The following is a 22,352-nucleotide window of genomic DNA, read 5'->3' as shown; positions in this document are numbered from 1 at the left end:
TCTTGTGCTTTACCCTCATTTGTGTTGGAACTATTTCACTGGTGGCAGAAAATTTTAAAAAGGTTCGCCTTTAATAAAAGGTGGGTGATCACAAAGCAACACTCCCTACTACTCATAGAGCTTTCCCATCTCTCCTTCCTATTCGTTTACCTTTCCTCTCAAAAGCTCAGAACAGGCCAGGCATCCAACTGGCTCTTTACCAGGTGCATTCAGATTGTTCTCTTGTTGCCATCAGGTTTGCTTTACCAGCACCCAAATGGTTAACGATCATGATGATATCCTAGTGGTGATGGTGGTGGTTGCCAAAAACTGCTGCAGTTTGAGGATACGGTGCTGCTGTCGCCCAGCATAAGGCACAGACACAAGAGCAAATAGTAAACGACATTCCATGTAATGCAAGATGCAGTGATTATTTTAAAGGTTTATTCAAGATAAAATAAAAATTGTAACAACAGTATGTTGCTGGGTTGCTCCAGCCACTCTGCACCCCATGCATGCCCTATAGATAAATCCCTAACAATTACTCGTTTCTTTAAAAAAATAAGAGCAGATTGAAGATTGAACAAAAGGACTAAGGCACATAGAACTACGTTAGTTGGTTAAAAGTACATTGAGACCCTGTTCCGTGTGTGTGTGTGCACATAGAAGTTTGAGAGATTTTCTGAGTATCTCTAAACAAATACTTCATAATTAAATTCAGAAGAACTTCCAAAGAACTATCATCCTCAAAATATATATAAACAGGTCTGTTAAGGAAGGGTAATGCATGTGATCCACAGAGTCAAGTCATTCCTTGCAAACCCCACAAATCTATGCATTCTATATATGTAAGTACAGAAGACTGTTCATTGCTATTGCTCCTTCTAAATGGTAAACTCAGCTGGCAAGTGTTATCAGAGTTGTAGCCCAAAGGGTCTACGGAGATACAGAAGGGGAGATACCACTGTGTTAAATATTAGCAAAAAAAAAAAAGGTGGGGGACCCCCTAAAGGGTCAAAATCCACCAAACCTGCCCAGTTTTAAGGCTGAACATGCTCAAGAGCCACTAAACATAAAGCTGAAAAGAGGGAAGGAGTGGACTGACCTGCTTGAAGGGAGTGGCTGTTTAGAATCCTGCACTGGAGGGAGAATGCATTGCAACAGTTTACTGCAGGCCCTGCTTTGTACTACTGCAATACTGTCCTGGAGCACTTGAAATACTTGTGGGTCTCTGATACCCAAGACCGTATTTAAGGCAAGGCTGCAGACAACAATTGCCTGAGGACTGTTGTACAGAATGGGAGCGATGATCTACTAAAACCTTCCTCAAATGACTTGAAGTAAACTTTTTACTGTGAGTTTATAGCACAGATCCCTGTGGAATATTCTAACCATTGCCTGATGAAGCCAGATCTGCTTTTAATACCAGAATTCAACCCTAGAATATGAGAAGCACTGGCAAGAGGTTCCTTTCCGTAATCACTATACATCTTGAATCGAAGTTAAGATTTCCAGGACGGAAATACTGCGAATGTGGTTAACCTTTTTGTTGGTGGGGGTGAGCACCACGTTCGCTTTCTGCTAACTCTTTCTCTTCTCTGTGTTTTTTTAGTTCTTGCCACCCCCCATGAAATTAGACAGAGAGCTGCAGGTTGCTCACACCCCCAATGTACCAGATACCCTCCCTCTTTAAAAACAAAGAAACTATTGTCTATAATTTCCCTGGACTGTCTTTGAGTCCGGATTTTTGCGAATTGGAAAGGTAGCTCTTCTGGTTGTCACTGTCTCTCTAGCTAAGTGCTGGCTTTGGAGACGCCCATTTGTTCCTTTTCCTTTCTTCTGCAATCGTGGATTTTTCAATGGCTTGACCCTCCCTTCCTCTCCAAGCTAGGTGGAGCGTCTGACTGACTCGGTTTGCAGGTATGTTGGCAGGGATTCTTCCCTTCCGTGTTGTCTGGGACAATTGCCACCAACCAAAACAAAAATTTCCCCATGCATGATCTGTACCTCTCACAAGAGGGTTATATAATAAAGCACAGGGGGAGTATTCTGCCTCTTTTGTGTTACCTCTTCAAAGCCAAGGCTCATGAGCTCATGTAATTGCCATTTACTGAATCAAAAAGCTATTTGTTCCATTAAGCCCAAAGCAGGTCTCCAAGGTCTCAACCTTTTCCAGTGTCTGTACTGCAGCAAAACCAGCATTTTGTGGCTTCTTAAAAAGAACCAGTGTACTATTGTGGTTGGAGTATTGGACTAGGACCTGGGAGACCAAGGTTCAAAAGCTCTGCTCAGCCATGAAAGCTCACTGGGTGTTCTTGGGCCAGTCATTCTCTCAGGGTTGTTGTGAAGATTAAATGGGGAGGAAGAGAACCAAATTTTCCCAACCTTTCGATCCAAGATCTTTTAACTGGAGGTTGAGCCTGGCTCCTCCTATAAGCAGAGCATCAACCTCTGCCTGAAGCATGAATTTCATCTCTAGTCTTGTTTTCCTCCTCTCCCTTTAGAGCCAGTTGAAATGTAAACTGCAAAGGCTCCAGAACAGCCCATGTACTTTTTGTTTCCAACAATAAAAATAAATAATGATAGGTCCTACCCACCAGAGCAGGAGAAAACAAGCTTGTTCCCTCTTGTTCCATGTGACAGCTTGTTCCACGTGACAGCTCTTGAGAGATATTTGAAGATGGCTATCATATCTCCTCTCACTTTCTCACTTACCCTGCTCCTTCAACCCCTCCTCATAAGGCTTGGTTTCCAGACCCTTGATCATCTTGGTTGCACATGTGAGTGAATGTATTTGGTTTGATGCCAACCAAAGTTATTTCCAAGGAACCAATATGCTTTGGTATTTTGTCACTGTGTATATTCACATGATATTTGAAATATTGTAGGAGATATTTATGTGCCTTACAGTTTTGTTCATGGGTGAGAAACCAAGGTTAGAAAGGGCAGTGCTTGTCCAAAACCCACACTGGTGAAACTACTTGAGGGAGGACTTCAACTTTGGCACCCTGGTGTTTACAACCTGAGCCTATGTTGTTACTTCTGTGAACTCTCAGCTCTTATAACTGGAAGGAAGTCTGATTAGCTTGCTGAGGTAATGATGCCTTGCTATGCAACAGAGCCATACACCTCTGGTGGAATAATAGATCTCTCTTAGCCTGGCACTCTGCCCAGGAGGAAGAACTGCTGATGAATACATTAAATCTCCTTGGCAAGCAGAGCTGGTCCTCCTGAAAAACCTGTTCATTGTTCTCCAGACATCACAGTCTTTCTCCAAGACATGCAACACCAATATGTCGAGGAAAACATTCTCCTCTGTGGATCAGCAGGAACAGGTAGGACTAGTAGGGTCTCAGCTTTAGCGTTCAATGTTTCTATCGGGATGGCTTGACCTGAAGGAAAGGAAGGGCTGCTATCTCAATCACATCCAGGGCAAAAGAGCTGAGGAGAATAGGAGTTTAGTAGGTTGCTCAGTGAGTTAAAGTCCTTAATTTGGACTTGAGTGTCCTCCTTCTCCTCCATTTACTTCAACACCCCTAAATGCAGGCCTTTAGGGGCTTCAAGACTGATAAATTGCTTTATACAGAGAGCCATATGGAGACCCAGAAACTAAACACCTGAGAACAGCAGGGCTTTTCTTCAGTGGGAATTCACCAGAACTCAGTTCTGGCACCTCTCAGGTAAGTTCCAGAACTTCTCAGGTGGGTGCCACTGCCATTCTAAGAGAAAGAGGGAGATGTTTATGGTGAGTTCTGGCACCTCTTTTTCTAGAAAAATAGCAGTGGAGAACAAGACGTAGATGTTCTGTCCCCACTCCTTGTTTACTTATTGGAGAAGTTCATTTATTTGTTTGTTCATTGCATTTTGCCTCTCTCCAAAGAAACTTAGACAGTGTGAACAATTTCTGCTCCTAAATTCCCTGCTTCCGACCACTGAAGAGTTTGGAATTCCAGGTTGTTATTTTCATTGCCTCATTCTTTCTCCGCAGTGGAACGTTGGGTTTCGAGTTCTCTCTGCATTTAAGTGGCTGGGTACACTTCTGGCTTTTTAAAGATGTCAGGCAATAATCAGCAACGTTGCATACATGACTGAATTACGGTACTTTCAGATAGGAAGCCAAATCTAATTGGTTGCAGTGAGGAGGAGGAGAAGCTTCTAGTTTTGATGGTTAGGATAATGTTCTCATCCCTGGCTACCTTATTGGAATTTTATTGCCATGTTTAATCACTGCTGCCTCTAGGTAAATGGGTTGGTGGTGTTAACAGTCCATTGTGGTTCATAAGAGGACTATATAGTTGTTGTGGTTATTTAGTTAGCACTAGATCCCTGCTCCTGCCAACCTAGCAGTTCGAAAGCATGTTAAAGTGCAAGTAGATAAATAGGTACTGCTCCGGCGGGAAGGTAAACGGCGTTTCCATGAGCTGCTCTGGTTCGCCAGAAGCGGCTTAGTCATGCTGGCCACATGTACGCTGGCTCCCTCGGCCAGTAAAGCGAGATGAGCGCAGCAACCTCAGAGTCGGCCACGACTGGACCTAATGGTCAGGGGTCCCTTTACCTTTACCTTTAGATATGTGCTAGACACTTGGAAGGACACAGAACGGACAGGGGAGGTGCACATGGGAATAATTCCAGCTCTAGGTGTAAGTTGACAAGGAGCAGATTATCAGCCATCAGGCTTTACTCCAGAATTCAGCGGACATCCACACTGTAAATGTTAAATAAATGTGTAGGTTAGATAACAATTTATTAAGGTGCCTCTGTGTGTGTGTGTGTGTGTGTGTGTGTTCGTCCACCCACTTCTTCAAGTATGGAAAAGTTCCAATGGCAATACTTCCGGGTTTAGTTTCCTTTGGATAAGGCAGCTCAGGATATTTGGGATGCATTTATAATGTTTGTTGACAAATGTGCAAGCAAAGCGTAAGTGGAGGCAAAGCATGCATTTCAAACAAGACAGGAAATCCCCCTATATATGGGTAGCAGCTTGGTCAATCCTGCAGTTTCAGTTCACTCCACCCGGAGCACACACATGCTTTGGGAAAATGTCAACTGTTGTTTTTCTGCCTTCTGGCCATCAGATGGAGGAGTGTCACCTTATCCAGACTCAAGGTGGTGTCTCATTCAAACACATGCAGGGATTCCTAGCCTACTAGGAAAAGATCTCCTAACCATTAGTCTCTTTTCATGAAATAGGAACCTTCTATTCTGAATTATTAACCAGCAATCCTTTGTGAGCTGGCTGGGAAGAAGAAAAAAATCTGGCAGCAGGTTTTACAGCATAAATAGATTTTCCTTCTGGACTCAGTGAACTAATGTGGTTGATTTTAATAAACTATTATTTGAACCTCATATGCATCTTTGGCGTGCAGGTTCATGCTTTGCTTGTGACACACTGTAATCAGGACTCTCTGCGCTGCACACACAAAACAGGTCAAATTCTGTGCCCTGTGTAAATGATGCAAAATACAAAAAATAAAATAAAAATGCGCATATGACGTTTGCATAGTACATTGTGTTTGCCACGGGGAGGAGCAAGCCAGTATGTGACACTGAAGAACCTTCCCCTCCTTTACCATTGCATATTTTAATCCAACTGCACTTCCAGCACCTGAGATGTCAGTAGGCATTGCTCACACTATTTCAAGCCTGTTTTTTTTGCTTCTATAACATAGCTGTCAACTTTCAGATTTGAAAATAAGGAATCAGCAGCCTCACCTGTCCTAGGGACAGTCTACGGGATATCTAACAATCCGGGATAGCAGCGGGAAACGGCACTGGAATAAGGGAATTTCCCGCAAAAAAAGGGAAGGTTGACAGCTATGTTCCATAAGGTCTAGAAGCATTTTAAGAAAAAGAGGGGGGCGGGAATTATGCATCCAGGACTAAATTGTTGCTACAATTAGGTAAGAAAGTATAATAGACACATTTCAGGCAGTTGGATAATTTGCTGTAACCTGTCGCATCTGTAGTATGTATGTATGTATGTATGCATGTATGCATGTATGTATGACTTGAATTTATATACTGCCCTATACCCAGAGGTCTCAGGGTGGTTCATAGAACAAAATCAGAATATAAAACCACAAAATATATAATCAAAATAAAAACAGCAACCCAGTAACACCCCCCTCCCAAAAAAAACCACCGCACATTTTAAAAGGCCATAGGATGTCAATCAAATCAACCAAAGGCCTGGTTAAAAAGGAACATTTTTGCCTGGTGCCTAAAGGTGTATAATGAAGACAGGTGCATAATGCATGTAGTGTTAGTTTGGATAAAAGCAGAGAGGATTATGGACTCGATCTCCAAGAATCCTTTTGGTCCTGCAGTATTGTGCAATGCTGTTTTCTAGGCTGGGATTCGGCCTCTGCTGTGCCACACACCCAATTTGGAACAAGAGTTGTGTACCTTATGGAGCGCTTACCTACTGTGTATTTAGAGCTTCGAAGAACAAGTTTTTGATTTGTGTCCTTCGAGAAACTACTAGCCCCTCTCGTCCTTCCAGGTTCCTATTATGGCGGAGGCAGGAGCAGATGACCCCATCCTGGTTGATCAACAGCTCCGTGACATGGATGAGGACCTTTTGTGGGAGATGGTCGAGGGTCATCGCTACAGGATTGTTCGTGGCGTCACCCCGAGCCGGCTTACCCCCTACCTGCGCCAGGCCAAGGTGCTGGGTCAACTTGATGAGGAAGAGGTGCTGCACAGCCCTCAGTTCACAAACAGCGCCATGAGAGTGGGTGAGCAGCCTTAGTGTGGCAATGTTGATGGGACGCCACAAGGCACATCTACCTATAATGGGGAAAGGGGATATGTTTCTTTCTTGCTCCTCTCCCTCTAGAAGAAATGCAGAAGGGGAGGTGGGACAGCCTGTAGACAGAACCTTGTCTACACCACCAAGTTTATCATCAATCATCCTCACCATAAGCAGATGAGGAAGGCTACCAAATTTAGAAGCAGACATAGCCTGTGTCCAAAGAATCTCAACATGGTAGTGCTCCACTGGAGGGAAGGCTAGCTATTGATGCAAATATTTGGACTACTAGGACATCATTTGTGGCTGGGGGAATAAATGCAATACTAAATGGGAAGGAGTTCCTCTGTGTCAGTCAAAGGAGGATGGGTGTTTCACAAAGGGGCAACCTGGTGCCCTCAATAGGTTTTGGACAACAATGCTTATCAACCCCAGTCAGCACAAGGGCACCAGATTGGAGAAAGCTGCCAGAAACAGATAGGCAAATCATTCCACAGAGACCACAGGTAGGATAAAATCATTCCTGCACAGACCAAGGCTGAAGGAAGAAAGCCAAAGCTGGGCCTGTCAAGACAACTGATTGCAGCCTATATTGCAAGTCCTTAAAGACTGCTCTGTTGGCTTCTCTGTGCCGCAAGTGCTATAGAAAGCCATTTAGCTGGCTAACAAAATTACTTGCAGAGATACTGCACATCACATCACCTGCCATGTTCCTCTGACCCAACAAGCAGGGTGGGTCTTAGGGAGCCCCATGGGAGAGGAACTCAATCGCTTTATTGTAGCTTTCTTATTCCCTTGTAGGTCACATGCTGGATCTCTTGAAATTCCGTGGGAAAAATGGAGCCCTTGCCTTTCTGGAAAGCCTGAAACTCCACAACCCAGATATTTATGTGCTCATCACTGGCTTGGAACCTTCCATAGACCACAATCATTTCAGTGGTGAGTTTTCTCAAACCCTGTACCCCACCTATTCATGGCTCACTTTCTTGGGAGGAGACAGTTGTGTTAAAAACAATCTTCAGCCCCTGAAGTGAGGCTGACCCAAGATATTTTGGCACTGAAGGCAGATAATCAAAATGGTATCTCTTTTACACACACACACCTTTTCCCCTTACCAACTTCCTCACACAAGCACCAGCTAGCAGAAATACAATAAACACCAGACTGCTGCCAGAATCTGGCCACCTGAGGTGGATGCCTTGCTCTGTCTGCCTCATGGTAGGCCTGGACCAGTCAAAGGCCTAACTGTTATTTCCCTTACCCTAGACTTGATTGAGAGTTCCCAACTGACAGAATGCTTGGCCAAGGCAGTGAGCAGCCTGCAGGAAGAACTGAGCCAGGAGAAGCGGCAGAAGGTGTCTTTGCTCCATCACTGCCGCAAGCTGAAGGAGAAGACTGCCCGACTGGAAGCACAAGCTGAAAGCCTGAGCGGCATTGAGGCCGAATGTAACCGCATGAAGAGGGAGCTCAGTGCCCACTTCCATGAAGCCCTCAAGCTTAAAGATGAACTTTATGGCCTGTCTTTACGTTACAGCAGTGCCCTGCAGGAGAAGGACCTGGCCATCACCCGCTGTCAGAGCCTGCAGGAAGAGGTGTGGTGGATGTCGTGCTCAGCTGATGTTGTGACATCATTTTAGGAGTGAAAGGCTGCTATCAGGAATAATGGATGTGCAGTATGTGTTTCAAAGGAATTCCCAGAGTCTTTCGCTAGTCCTCTAAATGCAGTGTTTCAAGGGATGTTTTGTCACAGCTCCAGAGTGCTTCCTGTCAGTAATCTGTAGCTATTTTTATACATGCCCACTTTTACTGCTAGGTGTTTCGGAATGCAGGAATTGTTAGCTTGCCCGGAGGAATGCCTAGCTTGGCACCTTGCCTCCACTGGAGGCAACGATTTATGCTGCAGCTTCAGAGGAAAGGCATAGCTCTTCCACCCCATGGACACCTCCTTCAATACAATTACCAGTAGATGGTGACCCATTTTGATTGACTGGAAGTGACATAACATAAAATTCCATGGAAATGATGCAATCTGATTCCAGACCAAGATTGTTTGGTATCTGCTTGTTGGAAGAGAGTAGGGTTTCTTACAAGATGACTCCTGAAATGCCTGGTTTATTGGACCTATCAGCTGAAGAGAGTGGTATTGTAGATTGGATTGTGTGCTAGGAGAACCAGTAGCCTATCACCAATTTCTTTGTAGTTGTCCAGATTTTTCTCTTTCCTCCTGTGCTATGATTAACCTAAGTATGTATTTAGCTTGGCTTCTTGCAGAACGTGAATAGGTTTGGAGTGTAGAAGACACCCCTCAGTAAGTGCTTACTGAGGGTTCTGTGGTAGTGATAGTGTAACCCCACCCCTTAGTAGGAGTAGTCCTGTTTGGAGTTTCTACCAGCCAGTCAGTCATGCTCTCTTCTAGAATACTATAAGCCAGATGTGAGGAACCATTGGCCCTCCATATGTTGCTGAACTACAATTTCCATAACATCTGGCTATTGACCATGATTGCTTGAGATGATGGGAGCTGTAGATCAGCAGCATCTGGGGAGCCAAAGGTATACACCTTGTATAAGCTGTAAAGTGCTCAAGCAGGCCATTCCCCACCCCCAGTTTTCCATCTTTCTTTCCCAGATGCTCCTCAACATTCTGTGGGCACTAAGCATGCTCAGTCTTTCCTTGGCTGTTGGGGATGCGTACATGTGTCCCATTAGTTTTACTTGTTTTTGTTTTAAATTTGGAGTTTCCTTGAATGTGCTGGTGCCACCATCTTGTTTCTCAGTGGCCCTGTTTTGGCTCCAGTTCTGTTGTCCCTCCCCAGCTGAGTCCACTGTTAGAGGGACTGGCAGTCTAGCTGCATGCTTAAAACCAGACCCTCAGGTCCCGTGTTTCAGAGTGAGCAGCCAAACCTTGCCAGGTGTTTCATGCTGCCACCACTCGTCTTGCTCGCTCACTACTGCTTCTTCTTCTTCTTCTTCTTCTTCTTCTTCTTCTCTGTGTTCCCATCAATGGTAGCTGTACCTGATGAAGCAGGAATTGCAGCGAGCCCGGGTGTCATCCTATTGTGAATGGGAGAGGTCCCCAAGGCCAGCTGGGGACACACAGCCACAGGCCGATGAACTTCAGACACTGAGAGAGGAGAACGAGCGTCTCAAGTCAATGGTGGAACTGGGGACCTTCAGTGTGGTAAAAGACTATTTCCAGGAATACTTTCATACTGGTTTTGCCTGTGCTGTGGATTCTTTTCACAGTCCTTTTCCTTCCCTCGGAGAATCCAGCGAACTGTAGTTCTGTGACAAGAGCTGGGGATTTCTTAACAGAATTCTTAGTTTCACAAAACAACCATTTCTATGATACTTCAGCAGCATATTGGTCAACTGGTGTAAGAACCAATGTAGGCTTGCAATGTCCTTAATGTGTTTACCCTAAATACAAGCTTCTTACAAACTTATATAGGCAACTGCACAGCTGCTTCCTCACATTTCAGCAAAATTGTTTGTCTTGCACAAATCCCCTCCAACTACATAACGTTCCTTTACTGGCTGCAAGAGGCGTAGCTTTTGAAGAGGCAGATTGTCACAGATCCAACCGCCACATATGGGTTTCGACACCCATCCTCCCCAACCTGGGCAAGGGTGTGGTGGAAGGGTAAGGGGAGCAGAAATGCGCCTCTGATGAGCCTCTCTCATTTGCCCAGGTGCAGAAGGATATCCTGGAGCAGAACCTTGATGATGCTCTGGACGGAAAGCAGGAGCTGCTGAATCGCATCCACTCGCTGAGGGAGCAGGCGGTGCTTGCTGAGAATCAGCGGAAGCAGGTGAGAGGGGGCCACACAACCCATGCTTGCCTTTAGGCAAGGTGGGAGGCAGAGGAATCAAGCCTCTTTCCAACTCATGTCAGGAGGACAATTCAAATAGCATAGCTAGCTGCATGCCCATACTTCAGTCTGTAGCATGAGGTTACAGAATCCAGCCCATATTGCTTGTTTACATTTGTATTCCATGCTTCCTCCCCTAGGGGAGCTCAGGGCATCTAAGGACACAAAGCAATACCAAAAATAAATAAACCATAGAACATTTAAAATGTCAAACAACATCTGATTAAAACTGTGGGAGCCAATACCTTTAGGACAGAGTCTCACAACAAAGGCTGCTTCAAATATATTTTGATGTTGCACCTGAACGCTGTCAAGCTGGGTTACATTACCAGCATAATGTAGGTGTCAAGAGGACCTAGGATAGCTCAATTGGTACAGCATGACTCTTAATTTCAGGGTTGTGGGATTGAGCCCCACGTTGGTCACAAAGATTCCGGCCATTGCAGGGGTTTGGACCAGATGACCCTCGCGGTCCTTTCCAACTCTACAATTCCGTTCCGTGCATTAAGGCGGTGGCAGAGAGTGTCATGCATTTACTGGGTGTTAATATCTTGCTAACATTTTTTGTCACCATTCAGTGCTGGGAAGAAAAGGAGCACACTCTGATCCAGTGCCAGAGGATGAAGGTGGACTGTGAGATCTACAAGGACAAAATCAGTGCCCTCCAGGCACAAGTGGCTGATCTGCAGAAAGAGAGAGATCAGGTAACCTAGAGGTCTGAACGCAGCAAAGAGAGTTTCTTTCAGGGCAGGCAGCAGGGAGGTTACCAAAGTAAGGGAAGTGGTGGCTTGTCCAATTAGAAGGGATCTTTACCATTCTAGAATGTTGCAACAGTTAAGGAAATGCCCAATCAAATGTTCCAAGCCATATAATGGACATTATCTGTTACTAGCTGCAAGGTTTTAATGGGCAGGTGGCGCTGTGGGTTAAACCACAGAGCCTAAGGCTTGCCGATCAGAAGGTCGCTGGTTCGAATCCCCGCGACAGGGTGAGCTCCCGTTGCTCAGTCCCTGCTCCTGCCAACCTAGCAGTTCGAAAGCACGTCAAAGTGCAAGTAGATAAATAGGTACCACTCTGGCGGGAAGGTAAACAGCGTTTCCGTGCACTGCCCTAGTTCGCCAGAAGTGACTTAGTCATGCTGGCTACATGACCCGGAAGCTGTATGCCGGCTCCCTCGGCCAATAAAGCTAGATGAGTGCCACAACCCCAGAGTCAGCCACGACTGACCTAATGGTCAGGGGTCCCTTTACCTTTACCTAGAATCCAGCCCAGTAGTTAAAAAGATAGTAGCAATTGTAGCAAGTCTTGTTGTCTAAGCAGAGAATTGGCTGCATTACTAATTCTGTTTGCAGAATCTCTTCCCCTGGACTTCCCCACATTGCATGCAGGACCTTAAGGAAGAGGTCCTGAATGCAATGCACCCTGCATTAGCAGAAACTTTCCAAATAAGTAGGTCCAGCCTTACTTTAATATTTTGCAGTCCCAAGACAACTCAGGCAGCACCTTGGTTTTTCTGTTGGTACTGCAGAGTACTCCTTGCGCTTCTTGTGGTATGTTCTGCCCCTATTTAGGGTTGATTCTCAAGAATCAAGAATTTTTTGCACTTGGGCAAAAAAAATGAGAGGCACAAATACAAGATGGGTGACACCTGGCTTGAGAGCAGTACATGTGAAAAGGATCTAGGAGTCTTGGTTGACCACAAACTTGACATGAGCCAACAGTGTGACGCGGCAGCTAAAAAAGCCAATGCAATTCTGGGCTGCATCAATAGGAGTATAGCATCTAGATCAAGGGAAGTAATAGTGCCACTGTATTCTGCTCTGGTCAGACCACACCTGGAGTACTGTGTCCAGTTCTGGGCACCACAATTCAAGAAGGACACTGACAAACTGGAACGTGTCCAGAGGAGGGCAACCAAAATGGTCAAAGGCCTGGAAACGATGCCTTATGAGGAACAGTTAAGGGAGCTGGGCATGTTTAGCCTGGAGAAGAGGAGGTTAAGGGGTGATATGATAGCCATGTTCAAATATATAAAAGGATGTCACATAGAGGAGGGAGAAAGGTTGTTTTCTGCTGCTCCAGAGAAGCGGACACGGAGCAATGGATCCAAACTACAAGAAAGAAGATTCCACCTAAACATTAGGAAGAACTTCCTGACAGTAAGAGCTGTTCGACAGTGGAATTTGCTGCCAAGGAGTGTGGTGGAGTCTCCTACTTTGGAGGTCTTTAAGCAGAGGCTTGACAACCATATGTCAGGAGTGCTCTGATGGTGTTTCCTGCTTGGCAGGGGGTTGGACTCGATGGCCCTTGTGGTCTCTTCCAACTCTATGATTCTATGATTCTATGATTCTATGATTCTATGATTCTATGATTCTATGATTCTACCCCAAAGCAAATGGCTCACTGGAACCTTTCAGGCTATTGTGAGAATTGTTTTGATCTCCTGCACTTGTCCCTGTAACTGTTGCTGCCGATAGCTTATTTCCGTCTGTCTCTCAAAGCCCTTGCCGATGATGTTTTTCTGTCCCATCCCCCCCATCCCCAGGCCTACAGCGCAAGGGATGCTGCTCAGGTGGAAATTTCTCAGAGCCTCCTGGAGAAAGATTCGCTCCGCCGCAAAGTCTTTGAGCTCACTGATGAGATCTGCGAACTCAGGAAGCAGACAGGCCTAAGTGGCTCAGTGCTCGCGGTGAGTTTTGGGATGAGGGTAACCGAGGGCCCCCTCCCATTACACCTCTCCCACTTCCTTGCCTATCCCCTCCCAGCTCGCCCAAACCTCCAACCCCTTTGAAAGGAGGATGGGAGGCATTTCAGAAAGTGGCTTACCAAACTGCTCTCTGGAGCGCCTCCTATCCTGCTTTTAAATAGCTCACTAGGGCCACTTGCCACCTCCACTGCTTGCTTGCCTACTGCCACACTGGAGTTACCGTAGCCACCTACTGACAGCCATGCAGACTGCAGCATGACAACAGAACGACAATTTTATTTTATGGGGGGAATACACGTTTAAATTACTTGTTAGCAGGCAACATACTCATATTCCCCAGCACACAGCATGGAAATGACTGGGGTAGGAGAAAAATGGCAGCTCCTTATCATCTATATGGTGTTGTTACCACCACTATTTTCTGCCCTGCAGGCCGTTCTTTGCTGCGTGTTTCATGAGCCATTTCTCTCTCTCTGTTTCCTCTAAGCAGGTGCAGTGGGATGGGCCTGCCAGCTCTCTGACCAAGGAACCTTGTCCAAAGAGGAAGCAGCGTCTTGTGCGCATGAACGCCGTCTGCCCCCGGGGGGACAGCCAGGACAGCTTCTTCAGCATGTCTGAGGTGTACAGCTCACCCCTCCCCAAACCCACCATACTTTTTCCAACTGGGGGGGGGGTTAGGGGGAGGCGCCACAGGATACTATCCTCAGGGTCTGGGGTCTCACTTGTCTTGCAGGCCCCCACTCTTTAGGGCACAGAACACCTGGGGGAAATACCTGAATGGGGAAATTGGAGTTCCCTTGTGTCTGAGTGGCCTGACCTACTTCTTTTCTTTCGCAGTCTTGGTCAGATTTAAGCAACAGGTCAAACCAAGAGCTGCTTGGGAGCATCCGCTCATGCTGCCCAATCCCACCATGTAAGCATTCCCTACAGAGGAGAGCCATGCAAGAAAGTTCTTTTTCCAGAAGGTGAGTACAGACCCTGCTCTGCTGTATACTGCTGGTTCCCAGCTAGGCCTATGTGGGCATGTGTGCTTATTAAAAAAGAGAGAATCACAATTTTGATAGACAGGTGCATTTTGCAAAGCGGGCAAATAAATACCAATTAACAGAAATATTTTGGTTTTCTAATTTATCGCAGATGCTTTTTTTCCAGTCATCCAGATTTTAGCAGAATTTTGAAAGGCGGTTAAGAGCAATTAGGTAGGATATGGAGATGTGACAATTATCTCCCACCACCACTGGAAGTCTTTATAAGCCTTGATCTTATACTTTCCATATGTTTTCTTCACATCCATGAAGGGTAGAAACTTGCACCCTTAAGTCTTCATATACCACCAGATTCTGTGCAGCAGTTACCACGGCCACTTCTTGACAGCCATGCAAACTGCAGCAGGACAATTTTATTATGTAGTGTTGGGCGGGGGAACAAGTTAAAATGATGTGCTAACAGGCTCCACTGGACATGTGTGAATCTGTTCTAGGCTCAACTAAACAATATATAAGGAGGGAATATTTTAAGATTGTTCATCCTGTTTATCATACACCCACACCCACCATCCTGAATATAACCTTGCAACTGCCTGGATTGATCTAACTTTCCAGTTCACACTCTGTTATTTTCATCTTACTTATGTCTCCTCTTGCAGCAGTTCCCTGGAGTTTCTGGAGGATGATTTCCCTTCAGCTTCTGAAGAGAAAGTAGAAGACCCCCCTTTTGAGTATGAGATGGTGGAAAAAGAGGGTAAGGGATCAAACTTTGGTTGGTGTGTCCCTGGCTAAGGGGAGGAGACGACTCTTCCCATTGAGTTGTTGTATTTATAATTACCTCATTAGCTCTGGGCATATTGTAGCAGCTTCACTACCTTTCTCCAAAGGGTCCACAATCTTAGGGGGCCCTTCAGTTGGGACAGGGCAAACCAATCATATCAATAATAGTAGGCGACTTGTTATCAAAGTGTTAATTTTAAGTACAATACTGTGACTCCAAAGTCAGATCTGTACTAAAGAGAAAAAGCAGGGACATACAATTCCGGAATTTGCTTCCTTGGTGAATTCTGATTACCTGTTTTTTGGGGTGGAGAACTTCAGACCTGCAGGGCCAAATGTGGCCCTTTAGGGATCTCTTATCAAGCCCATGAGACTTTCCCAGGCCACACCCCTCATCTAGCAGGCACCCCATATCCAGCAAAGCAAAGGAGACACAATGAGTAAACTCTGAAGGTTACCAGCCAAGCATTTTGTTCAGCAACAATAGATCCTGCCTCTTGTTGCAGAACTTACTGCCCCATTCTGATTGGTTGGTGTGCAGCTTTGCAAACTTAACATGGGTGCCTGGTTAGAGACAAAGTGGTCACTTAGCTCTCACCTATTCAAACATTTCTTTTTCATTCCAGATGGCAACTCTTTGTGGCTTCACCTGGACTCCTGCATCTCAGAGAGGTAAATGTCAAGTTCCCAACCGCAGAAAGTTTGGGTCGTAAGTAACCACAGACTCAAGGCCTAAGTCAATGAGGATTTTCTCAATAATTGAGGCACCCATGTCCTGAGCAAAAGACAAAAGGGATGTGCTGACATCAAGGAAAAAATGAGTTTGTCACCCAAGGAATCTATCTGAAGGCAAGGGGTGAGGAAAGAGAAGAAGGCAGGGCAAGAAGCAAGGTGGTGACAAGAAGGAACAACAGAAATGAGAAACAGGTGTCAAGTTTAAGCAAGAATGGAACATTTGAGTAGCAAGTAGCAGGCCAGCTAACATTTTTGTATAGGCAAATAGCTGTAGGCTTCCCAGGAAGTAATTGATACCTGTCATAGGAGCTAACTCCTAGGGGCCAAGGGGTCTTTCCCCCCTCCATAAAATATTTGAGCCCCCCCCCAAAAAAGTTGATGGACATTGTTATTTAAATAGTGTGTGTGCACTGCATCATGTGATCGATTATGTGGGGTGGGGCTTACTTGCCCCCCCATATATTTTGTTCACGGTGGCACCCCTGGTATGGGTCATCTAGAGTTAGTTGCCTACCATGATGTATATGTGTGTGTCTGCATGCACACATATTTTTTCTCAGAGGGAAGGTTTTAAGACCTGATATTTCTGACAGTGGCCCATTTTGCATGTAATGCTATGAAGCTCAGTTGAATGTGTGAAGGAATGAGCCAAGGGGAAGGAAAGGGGAGATATGCACATCCGGGAGGAGCCAGAAGCCCCCATGCCCACTCTGTCCTCACGGCTCCATTCTCCTCTTCCCCAGTGTGCCTATGCGCCGGCGGCTTGCACAGCGTTTCCCAAGCCGCATCACAACCATTGCCTTCCAAGCCAACACTTTGATGGAACAGATCAGCATCATTGGGGGGAACCAGACGGGCATCTTCATTCACCAAGTCACACCTGGCTCTGCTGCTGATGAGATGTCTTTGTCGCCAGGCCATCAGATTGTGCTGGTAAGACATGCACATCTCCTCACTCCTCTAAGACTCGGTTGGTTATGCCTACGGAGCCTATCTTTCTCTTTCCCATGGAGATAACCTGTTTCCTTTGGACGCTTTACTCCTCCTCCTAGCTGCATCCCTGTCCCCATGTAGAGCCCAGGGAATGGCCACCTGACCTCCTGTGTTGTGGCTTCACTGGGCTGCAACTGATTGCCATCATATGTTTTTCTGTCTCTTGAAACCCTCCTTCAAAGCACTCTCCTTGATTTTATTTTTGAGCTATTCTTCTTCAAATTTGTAGGTGGATTATGGAGTCATGGAACCAGGTTTCAAGGCTGTCCTGGAGGATGCAACACTTGAGGAGGCTCTTTGGGTCCTGGAAAGGGTCAATGGCTTCTGCTGCCTGTCCGTGCGTCTCAACATGGAGGGTAAGGGTTGCCTGATGGGAAAGGGGAAGTCGCTATGAGCAATCAGTGATATGGATATTGCTTGAGGTCACACCATCAAGTAAGGTGAACAGTGGATACCACTATGGGTGGCACACTAGGAGATAGGCAGACCTGCTTCATGGGTAGAATCCATTGGGAAGTTCTCCTGCACAAACCCAGTTGAAACGATTGTAAGCTGTGCAAGAGCATTTCAAGGAGGAATGTGTTAGATAGACAACTTTCTGGCAGATTGCACCCCATGTTAAATAGTGTGAATGAGGACGTGCTCTTTTAGATTTTCTACCTTGGGCATCAAAATGTTTTGGGACAACCCTGGGCATCTCCCTAGCCATGGGTAGAGTCAGGAAGCCATCGTCATTGTCCCCATGCCCCTTGGGCTTCTCAACTCTTATCCTGCACTCCTGCTATTCCTGCACAGCATTTCCAATACTCTCTAACCCATTAGGATATAAGAAGCTGCTGAGTGATCTGAACTCCAAGCTGGTGACATCTGGAGACTCCTTCTACGTTCGGTCCAACCTCTGCCTTGAGAGGCAGGCACCTGGGGAACTTCTAGTAGGGTGCCATGACATCCTGCACATCACCGACACAGTGTGCCAGGGACAAACGCAGTGGAGTGCCTGCCAGGTGAACCCCTACACCATGAAAGACATGGATGCTGGTACTATCCCCAACTACTGCCGGTGAGATTCATCATCTGAGAAGGCCTGAGAGGCCTCCTTAGCGCATCTGAGATAGTCCTCTCCACATGGCATGATGGCCAAGGAGAGAGGAACACATCTACTCTTTTCTACCTAACACATTCCTCTGTCCCCTTCTTTCCACCCTAGGGCACAGCAGCAACTCATCACCCTGATCCAGGAAATGGCCCAGAAGAGCACCGTCACTCACAAGGTAATTGGAAGCATTCTATGAAATAATTTGAGGAAAGAATCTTAATATATTTTCCATATGGTTGCAGGCACAGCTCACTGGAATTGTCTTGTGCAGCAGCTTGTGGGCAATTCTGTGCAGCCATTCTTACTGGTGCATCTCTGTAAACCTCAGTGTCCTCTTCCTCCATCCCTTGCTTTGGGGTAATGATGTCTCATCACTGAAGTTAAATCTGCAAGCATTTGTTCAGACTGTGAACGGCAGTCACTGGTGACGAAACATGCAGCTCCACCAGTAAACGCGGGCCAGTGCCATTTTCCTTGTAAGCCGGGGAAGTTGGCAGAGAGAAGGAAGCATATATCCTTAACAGCACTGATACGTGGAAGACATACTGGGTGACAGTCATTTGGAATGAAGGCTTGACATTCCTTCCTGCCTTGCAGAATTCTGGGTTGCAGCCCAAACTGGTGCGAATCGTGAGCACAGACAACAAGAAGATCAATCCGCTCTGGTCATCGATGGACTGCAGCCTGTCGGACTCCAGCAAGCCACATAGTGAGTTCCGGCTAGTTTCTGTTTCTAAAAAAAGATAATTACCCTTTGTCCTTTAGCAATGTGTTGTTCCAGAAGACAATTGTCTTGAGGCTGGACTTCTGCAGAACAACATCAATGGCTCATTTCTCTTCAATGGGGATCTCTGGGTGTGGCCTTGAATGAGTGGCCTCCTCCAGCCTTGGCTCTTCTTCCTCTTCCTCTAGTGAGCCGCCGAGTCAGTCTTCACACCAGGAGCTGTGTCAGCTTGATGCCATACACTTTGGTCAGGCCCTGCAGGCCTGGCTGCCCGCGCCCAGTCCTCCTGGTGCCCACGCTGTTGGGAAGGATCCTGGCTGACAAGTTGTGCCTGTCCAAGGCCTTTGAGAAATGTCCAGCAGGTACGTCCTTGGGATGGGACCAACTCCCATAACTAGCTAGCTCCCTTTGTTGGAACTGTGCAGGGGAATGGTTGGATAAGCCATGGGCCAAGGGAGCAGAGACCCGAGGGACTTTTGCTTTGCTTCACTCAACAGAGGGGGCAAGTAAATGAAGAAGAATTTGGCTTTGATATCCCACGTTATCACTACACTAAGGAGTCTCAAAGCGGCAAACAATCTCCTTTCCCTTCCTCCCCCACAACAAACACTCTGTGAGGTGAGTGAGGCTGAGAGACTTCAGAGAAGTGTGACTAGCCCAAGGTCACCCAGCAGCTGCATGTGGAGGAGCGAGGAAGCGAGCCCGGTTCACCAGATTACAAGTCCAGGGCTCTTAACCACTACACCACAAGTGTCTTCCATTGAAGCAATGGAATTGAGGGGAGTAGAGGTTGTCTTCTGATGTCCATCTCCAGTTCTTGTCACAAGTACTGCCTCCCCCCAAGACACACATCTTGACATCTTGGCAAATGTGCCTTGTGGTACATTTGCTCATTTTCTACTCTGCCCCCACCCCCTGCACCCAGCAGTGTCACCAATAATTCATGAGAGGCAAGGTCCAGTTTGGAAGCTTCTTCAGAATGGCACCAAGCCATGTTGTCTTCTTGACCTATTTCTCCCCTCTGCAGAGCCCCAAGGCGAAACACAGAGTGGAGATGCACTCCCTGAAAAAAGCGAGATGAGTAGCAACTGTTGTGTTCCCCATCAGGCTCTGGAGTGGCTGATGCAAAAGGTAACAGCGGTGCAAGGGGTCTGGGAATGTGACCCAGGGGTGCAGATGCAAGTATCTCTTAGGAGAAACTAGGATTTGTCAACCCCACCCCACCAGCTCTTAAGAAACATGCATGCACAGACTTGGAACATAATTGCACCCTGAACCTGCTCCCCTCTAGAATGTGCATGGCTGGCTGGACCTGGGCCTGGAAAGTGTGCAGGAACTCCTGGCTATGGAAATCTATCCCATTATCATCTTGGTCACCATCAGTGAAAAGAATGGAAAGAAATTCAGGTAAGAGCCGTTGCTCTGCACTGAAAGGTCATTGTCTGCTTAGCAAAACCCAACGGGCCAAGGCCTCCTTAGCGTAATCCTAAAGCCACGACAACCTTCTGCCTTTCAAGCCTGGATTTGAATTGCATAAAGTTAATGATGCAGCCTTTACAGTGGTACCTCATGTTACGGACGGGATCCGTTCCGGAGGCCCGTCCGTAACGTGAAACACCCGAAACCTGAAGCGCTGTATCTGCGCAGATGCGATTTGGCGCTTCTGCTCATGCGTGAGTGGCGAAACCCGGAAGTAACCCATTCCAGTATTTCTGGGTTGCCACGGGATGCAAGATGAAAACACGCAACCCAAAGCGGACGCAACATGAGGTATGACTATAATGTATTTGGAGCGGCATTTATGGGTGCAGCAGGAAGTCACACCTATCACGTTGTGGCTTGGCTGTGAAAAGGGGTGCTTTTGAATTGAGTTTTTTAAAAAGAAGCAAGCTGCCCAAAGGGGTTGTTGTGCTATAGGACAGTCTAGAAATCATTTAAGTAAATAATAATTACATAATTGAACCCCCTGCAAAAGTATTGGATGACAACTATGCCAATCACTGAAACAGGCAGGGGAGATAATTTCTTCTGCCACTTATTCACGCCTCCCACCTTCCTGGGCTTCAGTCTTTGCTATCCTTCCTACTGTTGCCACCATTCTTCATCCCTTTTGCACTTAGCCTGGGGAAAATGTGCTCCTTCTCCTCCAGTGCCCCTTACAGCCTCCTTTCCTAGTCTATATTACACGAAAAGCGACCAAGACTGCAATCCTCACCCCACTTACCTGAGAGCAAGCCCTCTTGAAGCTAGCGGGGATTACTTCTGAGCAGACATGGTTTGGAGGATAACATCCCATGAGAGTAAGGCCCCCAGGTCTTAAGTTGCTGACCTCCAGCCCAACAAACGATCTGCGTTTCAGGAAAGCCCTCCAGCGCCTTGGAGCAACCGAGGAGCAACTTTTGGAGACTGCCCGGAAAGAGGAGGCCCAGCTGGAGACGGTGCCCTGCCTCTATGGCACCATCGCCCCTGATGCCTGGAGTGACCACGACACTCTTGTCAGCTGTGTCCGTGTGGCCATTGCTGAGGAGCAGAAGAAAGTGGTCTGGGTGGAACAAATGCCTCACTGAACCTTTTGGAAATGGACAAGTGTGTGGCGGTCTTTTGTCTCAGGGCCTTGGAAGGACTTGACAGTCGTGCAATATATTCTGAATTAAGCTCAAGTGGGACTCGGGGCATGTTTGTTCAAACTTTCTGAACACTCTTCTATACGTACACACACACACACACACACACACACACACAAAACACACACACTTCCAAGCTTAATTGACCTTTTGCCTCCCAACCCTGACCGCACACCCCGCTATGCAGAGTCTTATGTTGACTAGGAAAGACGACGCTTCTTTAAGATTAAGGGGTGATATGATAGCCATGTTCAAATATATAAAAGGATGTCATATAGAGGAGGGAGAAAGGTTGTTTTCTGCTGCTCCAGAGAAGTGGACACAGAGCAATGGATGCAAACTAAAAGAAAGAAGATTCCACCTAAACATTAGGAAGAACTTCCTGACAGTAAGAGCTGTTTGACAGTGGAATTTGCTGCCAAGGAGTGTGGTGGAGTCTCCTTCTTTGGAGGTCTTTAAGCAGAGGCTTGACAACCATATGTCAGGAGTGCTCTGATGGTGTTTCCTGCTTGGCAGGGGGTTGGACTCGATGGCCCTTGTGGTCTATTCCAACTCTATGATTCTATGATTCTGATTCTGTTCCACTGAAAATCAAGACATCGTTCAGCTGAGTTAAAAAAAATTCAGACATATTTCATTCTGTGGCTTGTCCCCAATGGGCTTGTTCACATTATTCCCTGCATTTTGCTTAAAATGTTGAAAAGAAGGTGCTTTGGGGCCAAAGCGAGAGAGACCCCTTGATTTCAATGGGGCAAGTAGGCAAAGGATTCGACCTTTCAGATCTCAATAAATATGCCACTCACTATACACTGTTAACACATGTACAAATGAAGAACGGTGGGATGTTGTATGATTTGCTATGCTCATGCCCTACATTTCCCTCCCCCAGAATATAAGGGACCCTTGTGGCCTCTCTTTTAATGTACTGGGTATCCCAGATCTCTCTGGCCTTCTGTCAGCACCTGATTCTCAAGCATCTTGCAACATTAATACACTGCAGGTGTTTAATCTGGAGACTCTAGATACAATACTTGTAAACAACTGCATACTCATTCAAGCTGTCTCTTACCTGGTTTACCTTCCACTTTCTCTTTTCAATTACTTCA

The 22,352-nt window shown here is 46.4% G+C and overlaps 1 protein-coding gene across 3 annotated transcripts; it reads left to right on the top strand.

Moving 5' to 3' along the window:
• The first annotated feature begins 3,169 nt into the window (after positions 1 to 3,169).
• Positions 3,170 to 21,342, top strand: CARD14 (caspase recruitment domain family member 14). Of its 3 annotated transcripts, none has more exons than XM_082210935.1 (21): positions 3,170 to 3,314; positions 6,482 to 6,716; positions 7,532 to 7,669; positions 7,997 to 8,322; positions 9,740 to 9,910; positions 10,422 to 10,541; positions 11,180 to 11,305; positions 13,147 to 13,290; positions 13,799 to 13,927; positions 14,146 to 14,273; positions 14,954 to 15,048; positions 15,701 to 15,746; positions 16,553 to 16,742; positions 17,032 to 17,158; positions 17,625 to 17,862; positions 18,010 to 18,073; positions 18,496 to 18,607; positions 18,811 to 18,984; positions 19,650 to 19,753; positions 19,914 to 20,029; positions 20,982 to 21,342. In XM_082210935.1, exons 1-21 carry the CDS (start codon positions 3,273 to 3,275, stop codon positions 21,187 to 21,189), a joined length of 3,033 nt encoding a protein of 1,010 aa, XP_082067061.1. In that variant the 5' UTR covers positions 3,170 to 3,272; the 3' UTR covers positions 21,190 to 21,342. The 3 variants fall into 3 exon arrangements, with proteins under 3 accessions (XP_082067061.1, XP_082067062.1, XP_082067060.1); XM_082210936.1 differs by having other exon boundaries at positions 13,796 to 13,927; positions 14,957 to 15,048; XM_082210934.1 differs by having other exon boundaries at positions 13,796 to 13,927.
• The last annotated feature ends 1,010 nt before the right edge of the window (positions 21,343 to 22,352 follow it).

Source organism: Podarcis vaucheri, assembly GCF_965113315.1.
Source record: "Podarcis vaucheri genome assembly, chromosome: 2".
Lineage (NCBI taxonomy): Eukaryota > Metazoa > Chordata > Lepidosauria > Squamata > Lacertidae > Podarcis > Podarcis vaucheri.
This window is presented reverse-complemented; position numbering and strand designations above follow the sequence as displayed.